The 13,480-nt window shown below is 42.2% G+C and overlaps 1 protein-coding gene across 2 annotated transcripts in view; it reads right to left on the bottom strand.

The window, feature by feature from the left end:
* LOC131980288 (receptor-type tyrosine-protein phosphatase mu-like) overlaps positions 1 to 13,480 on the bottom strand; it is a 177,489-nt gene that overhangs the window by 27,934 nt on the left and 136,075 nt on the right. Inside the window, exons 20-24 of one of the 2 annotated variants that reach the window (XM_059344500.1) lie at positions 12,891 to 12,902; positions 11,498 to 11,691; positions 7,113 to 7,200; positions 5,257 to 5,333; positions 476 to 512 (exon numbers count right to left, since the gene is read on the bottom strand). In XM_059344500.1, coding sequence (XP_059200483.1) covers positions 476 to 512; positions 5,257 to 5,333; positions 7,113 to 7,200; positions 11,498 to 11,691; positions 12,891 to 12,902 — 408 coding nt within the window. The remainder of the gene's footprint in view (positions 1 to 475; positions 513 to 5,256; positions 5,334 to 7,112; positions 7,201 to 11,497; positions 11,692 to 12,890; positions 12,903 to 13,480) is intronic. The other variant, XM_059344499.1, reaches the window with a different exon arrangement.

Below are 13,480 nucleotides of genomic sequence, written 5' to 3' on the forward strand. Positions count from 1 at the left end.
ACCTCTGGGGTCACGGTAAGTGCTCCTCGCCCTACGAATCTGCCGGCCAGATTAACACAGTGACAAAATGTGCCTGTACATGTCAGCTAATCCATTTATTTATTCAGCTTTCTCCCAGACTGCCTGATTAATCGCTCCCACACCACTGATGGAAGGAAGGAGTGAAGAGACGGAGAGAAAGCGTGCTGTTCTGCTCACTCAGAGGTCTGTAAGTGTGTGTCGGTGTGTGTGTGTGCGTGTGCACTGAGCAGTACCAGATTCCCCGAACACACACTTGACTGAGCATCAAAGAGGAGTTTGCAAGAGCGTATGTAAACAACGATGAGGATGTTCAGAGAGATATTCGCGAACACCTGCACGCATCCCCCCTCCCTCCCTCCCTCCCCCTCCTGCTCCAAACAAACAGACAGCCTTAAATTCTCTCCGCCCACTCAACCCAGAGTGCCTCGCAATTTTTAGAAAGTTTTATTCTTACCTTGAGTTGCGATGTAGTGATTTGGCCTGTGGTAGCCCTGAAAAAAAAAACAGAAAAGTGGGAGATGAGTCACTTCACTTTCTTTCTACTCCTAAAACGCCAGCTGTTGTGAGGCCACCTCTCTCAGAAAACACAGCCTTTGATATTTAGTCTGTTTTCTGACAGTGCAGTTTGACCTTTGCAGTTTATTTCTACATCTTAAAACTTACAAACGGTACACTTTACATACACGACTGAACAGAACAGATTTGAACTGTATGGACTCACAGCTGTTGCCGTTTCAAATATCGCATTTCTGCAGATAAAATGTACTTTACTGTTGCTCCACCTCGAGAGGAGCTGCTTAAGATGTTTGTGTCAAGAAACACTGTGCATAGTGAGGCTGCCAACTGTTTGCTACTGTACACCCATTCATTTCTTTGTTTCAAGAGGAAATGCAAAGCTTGTGATGGATGCAGCTGGTTGCAAGATGCATAAACACTCCATCACACACTCTATATGCAGCACACCTCTGGAGTAAGCAGCCAAAGTGTTGATAATCCCCAAGATACAACTAACAGCACTGATCTTCACAATAGGCCCCTAGTCTCACGGATTACTCTAATCCCTTCAAGTTTTATTTGTCCAATTCCTTGTCTCCTCTCTGGAGATATGAGGCAGGAAACAAAACATTAGGACTTAAAGGCTCTTCCCCGGCCCTGCCTCCCTCTTGATTGTCTTCTCCCCCCTCCACCCACCCCTGCTGCTCTGCTTATCTCACTCATATTCAATTTAACTTGGACTGTGATTAACGCTCCTCCAATGAAGGGAGAAAGACACAAAGGATATTTTCCTCACTCTCTCTCTCATCCACAGGGCTCTTTCAGCTCATTCAACTGTCCTCCATTTTTAATGACTTCTTTATCTCTGGACTGAGGAGGAGATTTGTTTGTGCTTTCATGTAAGTTCTGTCAAGTAAAGTGGAGGCCCAGTACGTCGTCGGATTAGAGGGGGAGAGACGGGAAGAAAGGAGGGCCCTGACAGTGACTGTCAGGTGAGTAGAGCTTACTATAAATGGACTCGCGGCTTTTTAGACGCATGTTACATTCAATACATAAGAGTGTTTCTTTATGATCACCACAAGGAGATACACACAAAAATGTCCGTGTTGAAATTATTAATTGACCATGCTTTGTTTCCAGGGATGTGTAAATTACTAAAGGGGAACTAAATATGTGTTATGCTCTTTGTATTTTGCTGCATTGCTTATTACAATGATCATTTACATTAATTCTTTCCAGTAACAGTGGGATGCAGAGTGTCTAAAATATGCAGCATGAACTGTTTTTGCCTGTGGGCATGAATTTGTATTTTCAGGCTGAATATCATTAGATAACCCACTTTTGCAAATCTGAGGTACCAACCCTATTACCTTCAGTGCAAAATACATTTATTTACTACTTACTTGCTTTTTCAAATACAATTACAAGGGGAAAAAAGAGGGAAATGCTGCCTCTCTTATGTTTAATGCTAAAGTGGAACACCTTCTCCTACACAGAAGTCAAAGGCAACAGCAAGGCTGCATAACTGAAAGGGAAAAGTGTGGAATCACCCCGAGGCCCCCAGATTCAGAGAGGCCCCAGATTTATAGAATGTCAGTTCTTATGGCATTTTTTGTTGTTATGCACAACTGATACACCAATCAATTCGAACTATAAGTGCCTTAAGGTGGTTCTGCATTATTAGCTCTCGTGCTTGCACATCTCGCAGAGCAGTGGTTCCTAACCTGCCAGACAGGAACCCCCCAAAGGGTCGAAAGATGATTGAAGGTAGAAGAACTTGCAGATAATTATTATTTTTTCTTCGTCTGTCAAATTTTTCTCATCAACTTCTGGATACTTCTACCTCTTCAGGCCTCAAATTAAAAAAATATGAGTAGAAAAATATCCTCACAGCTCATGTCATCTTGGGCAGCAACTACTGATTAGTTTTTATTATTGAATAATCAGGCTATTTTAGATTAATTAATTGATTGTTTGGTCTATAAAATGTTAGAAAAAAGTTGAATATATTCAGTTCAGTATGCTATAAACGAAAACAAAACAAAACAGGGAATCGAATATATTTGAAAGTAGCATTTTCTGACATCTTTGCATTAAAAATTACTTCTAAACGATTAATCAGTTTTCAAATGGTTGACAAATACCTTTCTGTCGATTGACTAATTCACAAGTCGACTAATTGTTGAACCTCTAATCTCTTTTGGGTATGATCTGTGAGGAAGAGTTGCATGTAGAAACTAAAGGTCACAAACCCAAATTGTTGGGGACTTTGTCAAAATGTACATGCATTTGGGTAAATAGTTAATAGTTTGGGTTGGGTAAATAAACACAAACAGCAGGTAGTCATTCAGGTTGACTAAATACTATAATATAATATCTACATTAATCATGCCTTAACTTATGCAATTGTAAATGCAACTGTAAACATGCTTCCCTTTCATGTCTTGCTCATCCAAATTAGTTGCATATGAATGTATCCATTAGAAGACAGGGTTAGGGATACCTGAGTGGCTTGATTTCTGTGCCAACTCCATAGCACATCACTGCATTATTTCAGCACAAAGTGCCCCCACCCAGCAAACACAACTCTGCAGACAAAAGGCTATTACACTACATTTCCTTGCCTCCTAAATGCTTATGAAAACACTCAATCAGCTGCAAAGAAAAGAAACATACCCCACTGGCTCTGCTTACTCGTACATGACTCGAAATAATCGGCGGTATAATAGAGTACAATAACAAACACTGTGGGAAATGTTCTACACATAAGAGTTTATTGGGCAGGACAAGCTTCTAGATGGGTTAAAAAGCTTTCTGAAGAGCAAAAACATCATTACCCATCTGCCTGCATTTCTACTAAGTACTTTTTCAATGAAGCTGGCAGAGCAGTGGAAATCCTTTTCAATCAGAGCCCTCTTTAATATGCGTGTATTCTTATCTTATAATGGGGCTCTCTCTATTGTGAGAGTCTTCTCCGCAGCGCCCCTTTTCGCAGCATAATGGGCCATAAACTGAATAGTGGGAAAGGTAAATAATTTAAGCCCCCTGCATTTGCCTTGGCACACCTTGCATTATGAATTTATGTTTGAAGGCGTAACAAGAGATTACAAATTACCACATTAGAGAGGTGGGGGGAAGAGAAGATGGGAGACGGAGTGAGAGTTCTCTCCTGAGCAGAAAACCACTTAGAGAGTCAGGTACATCACCAGGCCATTACACATGGAGCGGAAGCATCTGCTAAAAGAGGCCAATGAGCTGCTGTGATTGGTCACATCCTGCTACTAACACCACTATCAACAGCAAATCAGGTCAGATCAGGAGGTCCTATATTGTGTGTGTTAAGTGGGTTAGATCTTTGACGATAGGCATGTCTCACGCCACTTTTTAATGACTTTTACTTACTGTAAAGGTGTGCTAAGTCACTTGAGTGCATGTAAGTGCTGTGCAGTAAGTACTCTCCTGTGGTAAGATGTATAACAAAGTCTCTGTAGATAAATGCTGCGGCTACTTGGATGCACGAGTCCATACGCAAGGGTTTTTCCTTGTCCAAATGTCGAGGCAGCTGCCTTATGTGGATGTAAAGCAGAGTGAGGCTGAAATGCAGCTCTGCAGTTTCACTGGACCAACTATAACTCAGTGGTTGCAGTGACAGAAACAGGTTTTTACATAACATATTGAATTCCTGCAAGTCTGCACTTGATAACAAACACCTTTAGATGGGCAAAGGTGGGCTTATTACACTGTAACGAGGTGTTTAACCAAGTGAGACGGCCTATTGTAACAAAACTGGGGTATTATAATAGAGTACCACTGAATCTTCACCTGTAACTGACTCTGCTCTCCTGCAAATACCCCCATTTTTAACATCTATTTTTTTCTTTTGTTTTCTCTCATTTTATTTATTTATTTATTTTTAAATAAATTATGTATTTTTATGAGGCCCTACATCAGAAATGTACTATTCTGTAAAAAACAACAACAATAGTAAAAAGTACAATAAATAATATAAAATAATCGAAAAAACTCAATTGCTCATAATGACTAGACATGACAATGATGAGCAAATAATGAGTGTCCCCTTGCAGAAGCAAAGACAGCAGTTGTGCGACTTTGTCATCATGCTACAAAACATCTGAGGGAGGAGTCTGACGTTGACGGTTTCTGTAGAAAACTCTGACACTGGGAACCGACACACATCAGTCACTGGTAGCCGTACTTATAATTTTGACTCATTTCATGCTCATTGTTGTATATGTGCTTCTATTTCTGAGGTTCAAGGCACCGCATTGCGCTCTCTGTGTGCATCTTGTCTTCTTTTTTCAGTTGTATCCATCGTTATAGCTTAGCTAATTAATCATCCATGAAACTTTGCCCCTTTCTCTTCTCATTTTTGGCTTTCACAACGTGTTCATTCTGTTGTTCAAAGCAAAGTCCAAAACTATAACCTCAGCTTCCCTTGTGTGCTGGTTTGCCTTTTTTCTCTCCCAGTGCTGTCAGCCTCTGATCTTCATTCCTCTTAATATATCCAATGAATAGAGTGATACAGCAGCCCTCTAAAGTTGAATATAAAGGCAGTGTGTGTGCGTCTTCCTGTATGTGTGTGTGCATGTGATGGGCAGGCAGTAGGGGCTGCTTTGTCCCTCAGGCCCCCCTGTGACGGCGGCACCAGCGCCCTCTCTCTCCCCGAGAGGAAGCGCAGTGACCTTTGCGTTGGTGGCGCTGGCTGGTGTGTGTACTTACATCAACGTAATTTGCATTAATGTAATCGGAGCTCTGTTCCCCCTCCAGGGCCTGCAGCCTGACACGGGAGTGATCATCTGGAAGAGAGGCGGAGAGGAAGAAACCAACGTTGAATTAATCATATTAACGAGGGCAAAGGAGAAGAAAAGCGGGAGAGGGACAGGAAGACAGACAGTAAAACAGAGGCAAAAAGAGTGGTGATGGAGGAGTGACCAGGCTGGCATCATGCTGTGGTGCACAGGAAAACAGCCGGATGAATGGCCTTTATCATGTGGCTGAGTCTGTGTGAAGAACACAATGATGCTGCTGTCCCTTAATATGAAATTAGGAGCAAAATATGTAAATAAAACTAATATTTTTGGAGCTCAGTGGCATTAGGTGTATGAAGCATGCTCGATGGAAAAACTTCAATTAACATTTAATAAGGTCAGCAGTGAGAATGGGGTGAGAACAGAATGCAAACACTGTAAAAAAAGGCAAAACTACAATACAATTACTTTGAATAAGGACATACATTTATGAGGAAATGCATTTGTTAAATGTAAAAACCATGCAGCCTTGACTCTGGATCACGTTCATATTCAAAGAAATTACATTTGTTGTAATTTGTGGTATTTTACGTCCACCACTTGAGATCTTAAAGGGACAGGTCTCGAATAGTTTTTCTCTTACCTGTCGTGTTGTTTATCAAGCTAGATTGTTCCAGTGGGAGTTTCTTAGTGTTGGATATGACTGCCTTCTCTCAAAAATAATGCAACTACACAGCATTTCGCTTGTGGTGCCAAAAAATACCTTTAAGAAAACTTAACAGCAATGTCTCTTTCCAGAAATCCGGACCAGGCTATTCAAGATAATCCACAGACCTTCTTAGCAGCTGTACTTGAAATAAACAGTGATGTGTCCAGAGTCTTTTGACTGGGGTGGCCCAAGTGACTGACTGAATTACTTATGCAGGTTCGAAATGACATATACTATTCACTATTTCTTTCTCCACTACTCATATCAATCTTACAGTATCTCAAGCTTTCTTACATGTGTTTAATAGTAAAATATAAGGTAAATAGACACCAGTGACACAAGACAACTGTAAGCTAACATAAAGCTTCCATACTGTAGTCTTTAAGACAAAAAAAAGGAAAGAAATCAGCCTAAAGTCCTGCCTCACTAGTCATAGTTTAGAATAATGAAGTGGCAATTGGGGCTGCCAATCAGATGGTAGGGCCCCTACTGGACACACCCCTTGAACGAAAATAGTTCCAACATGAAACTGCTCACAACAAGGTCTGTGGATTATCTTGAGTAACCGGGTCATGAGAAAATGTATTTTTATTATCTTTGAGCACCACATATTCAAGAGAAGGCAGACATCACACCCAAACAATCTGGATTGCTAAATAGAACTGGAAGCAAAAGAAGACTGTCTGAGCTGTCCCTTTAAGTAATGCAATGTAACTTTTAAAGTGGGCCTTCCCTGATAGCAGTGATTAAAAGAGAGTTAAATTGAACCGTCCAATCAGCATTAAGCGGCAAATTTCCATCGCAGCTTGGCTCACGTATGGAAAAGGCCACATGAATTAATTGCGAAATCAAATTCAACATTTTTATAAACATTGCAGAAGCTACAAGTCACGTGCCATATGCTGCGCGGCTTATTTCTCAGAACTGAAAAGACACTGCAAGAAGATGAATATAAAAGTAGATTGGAAAGGTCAAAGCTGCTCTCGTTGGCTGATAATAAAACTCTGTTTGAGCAGCTTATAGTTATCCAGAGTCACAAGCCCGGCCAATAAATCAGCCAGAAGAATGGGAACGGCACACAAAAATTCATGAGCGCTCAGGAGGTGCTTTGTACACACATGCAATAATATTCCCATATCGGTTCTTCATGCGGTTCTCATCCTTCTTGGCAGAGTCCCATGGCGCAGACTGTCCTTCAAAAAAGCTCTGAAAAGACAGGAAACAGAGAACAGAGAGGGGGGAGATGAAATATGGTGTCATGTGTGAGCACTCTAAATGATAACCAGGCTAAAGAACACAGTCTTCCTCTTTCAGCTCTACAAAAAAAGGAAGGGAACATTGGCAATAGAAAGGAAGACACAGGGAGAGATATATTCACATCATTATTAGACATGAAACACAGAGAGGGTGGTGGATCCTGGGGAGCTGTGTCAAGCAGTGAGTGCCATTAGGGCAGAAGCGGCGGGTGTCACGCTCAAACCTCTCCCCCTGCGCCGCTCTGCCGGGCGGAGCCACCGCAGCGGCTGTCTGTCTGCCTCATCTGAAGGACTCAATCAGCTCGTCGCGGGGAAAAATAAAGCCAGCTCATCGTCTGCAGATCAAAACTGCTCTGCTCAGATTACCCTCATGAAATATTTATCATCTCTCGCTGGGGAGATTTCCATTCTGATGGCACACCAGGCACAATTAAGCCAAATTATGAAAATACATCTCCACTGCCAGTCCACCGCTGTTCAGCAGGGGCGGGCGGGGTTGGCTCCAAGCAGACTAGCCGGGACAAAAACATGTTATTGTTCTGGCTTTTTGATAGTCAGCTAATGCACATTTAAAAAGTCAGCTAATACATTAGGATGCATCTGCAAGTAAAGATTCGTGAGCATTTATCGGATCGGTTAAACAGATTGTTTGGAGAGCTCCTTTTACTGTGGTTAGCCAGTCTGAGAGCGCCGGGGACATTGTCTTCAATCATCAGCGATCTACGATTTGATGGTTTCATTCATCTCAGTGCTACGGCAGGCGGCAGGCCGTTTGTCTAGCAAATAAAGGCCTTTTTAGACACCACACAAGGACATATTCCTGTATTAAGTCCTAAGGATTAGTGATTTCACTGAGAAACAGCTTTAATATGCTAAAAATATGTCCCAACCTTCCAGTGAAGATGGAAGCATGTCTCAGAGACAGATTATACAGGCCTCTCCTCCTTGTGGCAGTATGTCTTGAGTAAGTGCACGGGCCAATGTCTCTCCCTCTGTCACTCTGAAGGATAAAGGTCTAACATCAAGCATCTGAAGACAAATCATCTTCAAGCCGAAAGGCGTTTTTACCTGGCAACTTTATAATAGTTCTCTCTTAAACTGAGTGACCCTGCCTGTCTCAGATGCTGCGGTCTCATTCCTCAGGCTGTTTAGAGCCTGAATTCCGAAAAATAAATTATGCCGATAAAGTAGTTAGTGTCCCTAGAGGTGGAGATTATATGAAGGCTTTCAATTTAAAGGCCATATACCCACACTGGGAATAATTGGCAGCCTAAAATTCATCAGACAGTGATTGAAAAACAACGGCTGGCTCCACCTGTAAAAACTATTTTGTAGTAAAGGTCATTGTTGTACTTTACTTCAGTGCATCTGCAGGTAGTTTTTCACCATCCTCAAATTATTCACACTGGCCCAGATCCAACTTAGTATGTTTTTAATTACAGGCTACCTGCTGTACTCAAGTCCCAGTGCTGCTTTGGTGTTTCTGTGTCCGTAACCATTTAAAGTAAGTGAAAAGCACAGTGCTTTCTCTGCATAGAGTCACTATGGGGAAACCTATGTACAGTAAATTGACAACAGAGCACTTGACATACAATAAACATCATGGCAAAGGAAAAAAATGGTAACGCAAAGAAGCAGAATTGTTAAGTGAGTTGCTTCTGCATTATTAATTTACTGTGTGAGAAAAGGAGACTCATTCACACTGACTAGTGTTCATTTGTGGTTGGAGCCTATAGAATCCAGCATTCTCACATTAAACAAAGTGAAAACAAGTGAAAATCACTGACAAAATGACATTTATAAAGCCTTCCTGCTCATGGTTCACTAACTGTGCGTCAACGTGCAGAAGAATTTGGACATGCAAAAATTATGTTATAGTTTCTATCAAACATGGCTTTATAAAGCTTTTGCAAAGTACACAACATGAGTTTGCAGAGCGTGAAGTGTTGTGGCGTGTCCCTTTTTCATTGTGTTTTCCAATTACATATCGTCTGTTTGGTCCAAATTGTAAATTAACTTTGGGATTTGGTGGGTTTTTGGCTATGTGATAATGAAACACACTAATGAATTTGTAGACTCACACCTTAATTTGTAATTAACTAGTACAGTGTCAGAAATTGCTGAAGTGAGTCATTGTTATCTTCAAAAATATTTGAATTTTACACGTTATTATTTTTAAATTATTCTGGCTCTTTCTTCTCTTTGTAATGGTGTGGTAATAGGCATGCTTTTGAAAAGCTTTATAAAGAAAGATCAATTAAGTCGTGGAGCATTTCTCACACTTTCTGATTGTGGGAAAGAAAACATTTCACAGTGACTTGCAGACACTTGACATGACAAAAGTTTACAAAAAATGTCACTGTTTCACACATTTCATCATATGTAGCCTGTCAAATGGTTTGGTAACTTTGCATAGCTTCTGTTGGTAAATGCCCTTTTCAGACTAGATCATACAGTATATGTGAGATGATGTAATCCCACAGGGCCTTAAGAAAATTGCCAACAAGCACCATCAATCTGTCAGGTTTGTGATATCAATCTACAAGTTTAAAAAATAACTCACAAATAACCAAAAGTATTGGCTTACCTCGTTTATCTGATCCAAAGTTAACGTACAGAATAACAAGAAGCATGGGTCAGAGAGAGATATAGTACAGTGTAAGTCAACAGGTTTAGAGGTGCACTGGGCTCCAATTGCATCATCAATAATAATAAACGGTTAAAAAGGGCATTAACCTTAAGACAGATTGATAAAGAAGAAGACAGCAGCGGAACACAACATACAAATGAATCGCTCTAGCCAAGTGAGAATGAGCTCCGTTACACACTTTAAGCCTCCCACGGGCGTTCTTTGGAACAGACTGTGGACAGCTAGGTGAAGGGGGCGGGGTCCTATCGCTCGCTGTGGTGTTGCTTCCTTTTTTATTGACTGTTACGCATCCATGCAATGCCGGCCGCGTGAACCCAAAACACCTTTATCCATAATGGATTAGGCCCGGAGGGCCGCCCAAAGCACTCCAGCCCCTCAATGATCTGATGCCTCAGGTAGCAATGGGAGGCTGCATTATTTAATTCCACAGTCATGAGGGGAAAGTGGGGAGTTAATTACTGATAAATCTGGACTGCACATAGTAGAATTAAGCAGGGAGGGAGATGAAGAGAGTAAGAGGAAAGCAAGGGGAGAACGCAGAAGGTGTAGATAAGTAAATTACAGAAAAAGAGATGAAGCAGGAGAGAGGACATGAGATATAAAGAGAATACACTCACTGGGTGAAGAAAGAGATGTGATGCAAGTAAAAAAAAAAAAGTGAAGGTGAGGATGTGCGAAGGTGATAAAGAAAGACAGAAGATGTAAGAATAAAAAACAGTGGAAATACTATCAGTGAAAAGGGCCAGTGTGATGTCAGATAGAGAGACCGGAGTGATACAGATGAGATATTTCAAAACAGGGTCTAAAAAGTATAGCTTGAAGCCAGTCTGTTACAACATGGCATCAGGGTGAGATGAGGCTGACTGGTGTGGAGCAGAGGGACGGCAAGGAGGCTGGAGCACCGCCAAGTCCTGCCAGCCTCCTGCACTAATGAGAGGAAATGAGAGTGATGCTCTTCTGGGGCAAAATCTTTTGTTTTGGTGTCAGCGAGAGGCATGGTGTCAGATTACGAATGCTGTTGTGTGACAACAGTCTTAAGAGAGCAGCGGGCTGTCGGAGCCTAATCGGACCTGATTCAGATAAAGGAGGGGACATGGTTAACTAACACACAGCTAGCTCCTTACATTTGTGTGTGTGTGTGTGTGTGTGTGTGTGTGTGTGTGTGTGTTTGTAGGGGGTTTGCATTTCACATTGGTCTACAGCTGAGTCTCTGAGGGGAACTGGGACAGCAGCATTTGACACAAACACGCACACGCACGCAGTGCACAATCGCTGCAAACAACAAGGAACAGATGAACAACAAAACGAATCACACCGTAAACACACTGAGACGGGTACATTAACAATTTATCATAAAAGTGCATCTGGGGAGAAACAAAACAGTTCTGCTGTGCAGTGCAAAACAGAGAGAGAGACAGACAGAAAGAGAGAGACGGATACAGAGACACGGGACACAGAGACACAGATGAAGCCTTGTATTAGACTGATAAACATTTCCACTCAAGAACCTCCGTGGAGATGTTACAAGTCTATCACCAGGCTTTATTTGTGTTTGCAGCCTTTATAGTCGGGGGATGACAGCTGGCTTGCGTCCTACCTCGTACTCCTCCTTGAAGCCGTAGCCCTCGGCGCACTTCATCTGGGTGATGTGCTGGAGGAGGTCTGCCACGCGGATCGCCGGGTGCAGCTGACCCGTCTGGTACGGCACATCAACCGGCTCCCGCTTCCTCAGGGAGTGAGTGTGCGACTGCACCAGGCTGCTGGTGTCGCTGCCCATGTTCTGGCTCTCATCTGCAGGACACAAACACAGGGACAGGACAGAGCAGGTCAGGACGGAGGGGCGGCAGCCATCATTGCATGATTTATCAGTATATTGTTGTATCAGATACATGTGGGTGACATAATGCTTGGAGCAATAAATGGTAGAAGTATTTCATGAGTTAATTGACGTATAAAGCAGAGTTTTGTTATAGGTGTTGTTCTACCAGTTCATATCTCAGTTACAACTGTTCCCATTAACAGATGGCACATTATCTCATTTACTGTTAAGCATTATGTCACCACCCTCCAGATTGACAAACAACTCTCAACTAGTAATCTGTTTGTTATGGATGGTCACAACAACACAACATCATTGAGTAATAGGATGAGTCATGTGGTGGGAAGGTTCAGGTCCATCTGTCTCAGTGTGTGGCTGGAAAATATTTAATATTACAGGCCGACTGTACTGTACGACAGCCTATAGCCATTAAAATATGAGGCCCTTTAAGTGTAGCACTTACTCTATTAGCATTTAATATGGCTACTGTCAGAATAAAAGCAGTCAGCGGCCATCAACTGCGAGAAACAGTATAAGAGCGGTCGTAAAAATCCACATGAAGATGCTGTAAAACAACAAGTTTACTTTTTTTTTTTTTGTTACTGGCAGTACAGTGTGCTGGTTTGGGCTGCAGCTCATATTGAGAGTCATAGTCCATTCCAGCTCTTTCATACTGTAATCCAGTCAGTGGCAGACATGAGGCACAGATGCTGTGGGGAGCCAGCGGACGATGGAGGGTGTCCAGAAACATGGAGGAGGAGGATGTGAGGGGGTGCGGTGGGCCACAGTGAGCATGTTGCAGCAGGCACCGTCAGAAGCATCACACAGACACAGCGTGGATTCAACCCCTGCCACCCGTTCTTCCCCGAAAAATGAAAAAAAATATATCAAACCTAAAAGATAAATAAATAAATAAAAACAGGAGGGAAGCGGAGATGGGAGGAGAATGCATGGGGTGATGCTGCCATGGGGCACTGTACGTACTTTGACCATGCTAGGCTAATGGTGGCTTGGTGGCACGGTACGGAGGGCGGTGAGATGCTAACATGTCCACTGGTCATGCAATAAATGTCGTAATGTCCATGTCAGAAGCAGCCTCTCACTTTCGGCTTGCTTTCTGAGTAAACACCACCTCCTTCCCCCAACCCAGGGCCCACTTGGGAAAACTTACCATTAATGGGCACTTTTTAGATAGCAGATACATAAGAGGTTACGTATGTAAAGAGAGAGAGAGGAGAAGAGAGAGGAGAGAGGGGATAAGCAACAATACAGCATGAGAACCTGTTACAGTAGAGTGTTTTAGAGCTACGCTATAGGGCAAGATCACATGCCTTCTCAGTCCAAACTGCCTAGGTAGAAAGCCTAGTCAAGGGGGGATGTTGAGTGGATGGATGGGGCAATTTCAACAGTGCAAGACAAAAGTAAAAGAACAAAACAAGGAAGTCATGGATTTCAGGGGAGAAAATAATGGTGGAATACTGGTCGCTTCAGAGCAAGCTGTAATTGTTTCGAATCTGTGACTATTCTAATGATGCCAATACTTTGAGTATTCTGACATTTCAAATTTCTTTCTCTAATTGCTATAATTATATTTGCATGTGCTAGTGGTGACACCTGTATTTATGCCATATTTTAAATAGTAATGTGCAATAAAAATCAAAAACATTACCAATCCTCTGTGATCCAATCAGTTTTGATCATTAACCTCAACTGATGAGACAATGCTGTGACTGACTGTGTCACAACTGAAAGCATGTAACC

Source organism: Centropristis striata, chromosome 11 (assembly GCF_030273125.1).
Source record: "Centropristis striata isolate RG_2023a ecotype Rhode Island chromosome 11, C.striata_1.0, whole genome shotgun sequence".
Lineage (NCBI taxonomy): Eukaryota > Metazoa > Chordata > Actinopteri > Perciformes > Serranidae > Centropristis > Centropristis striata.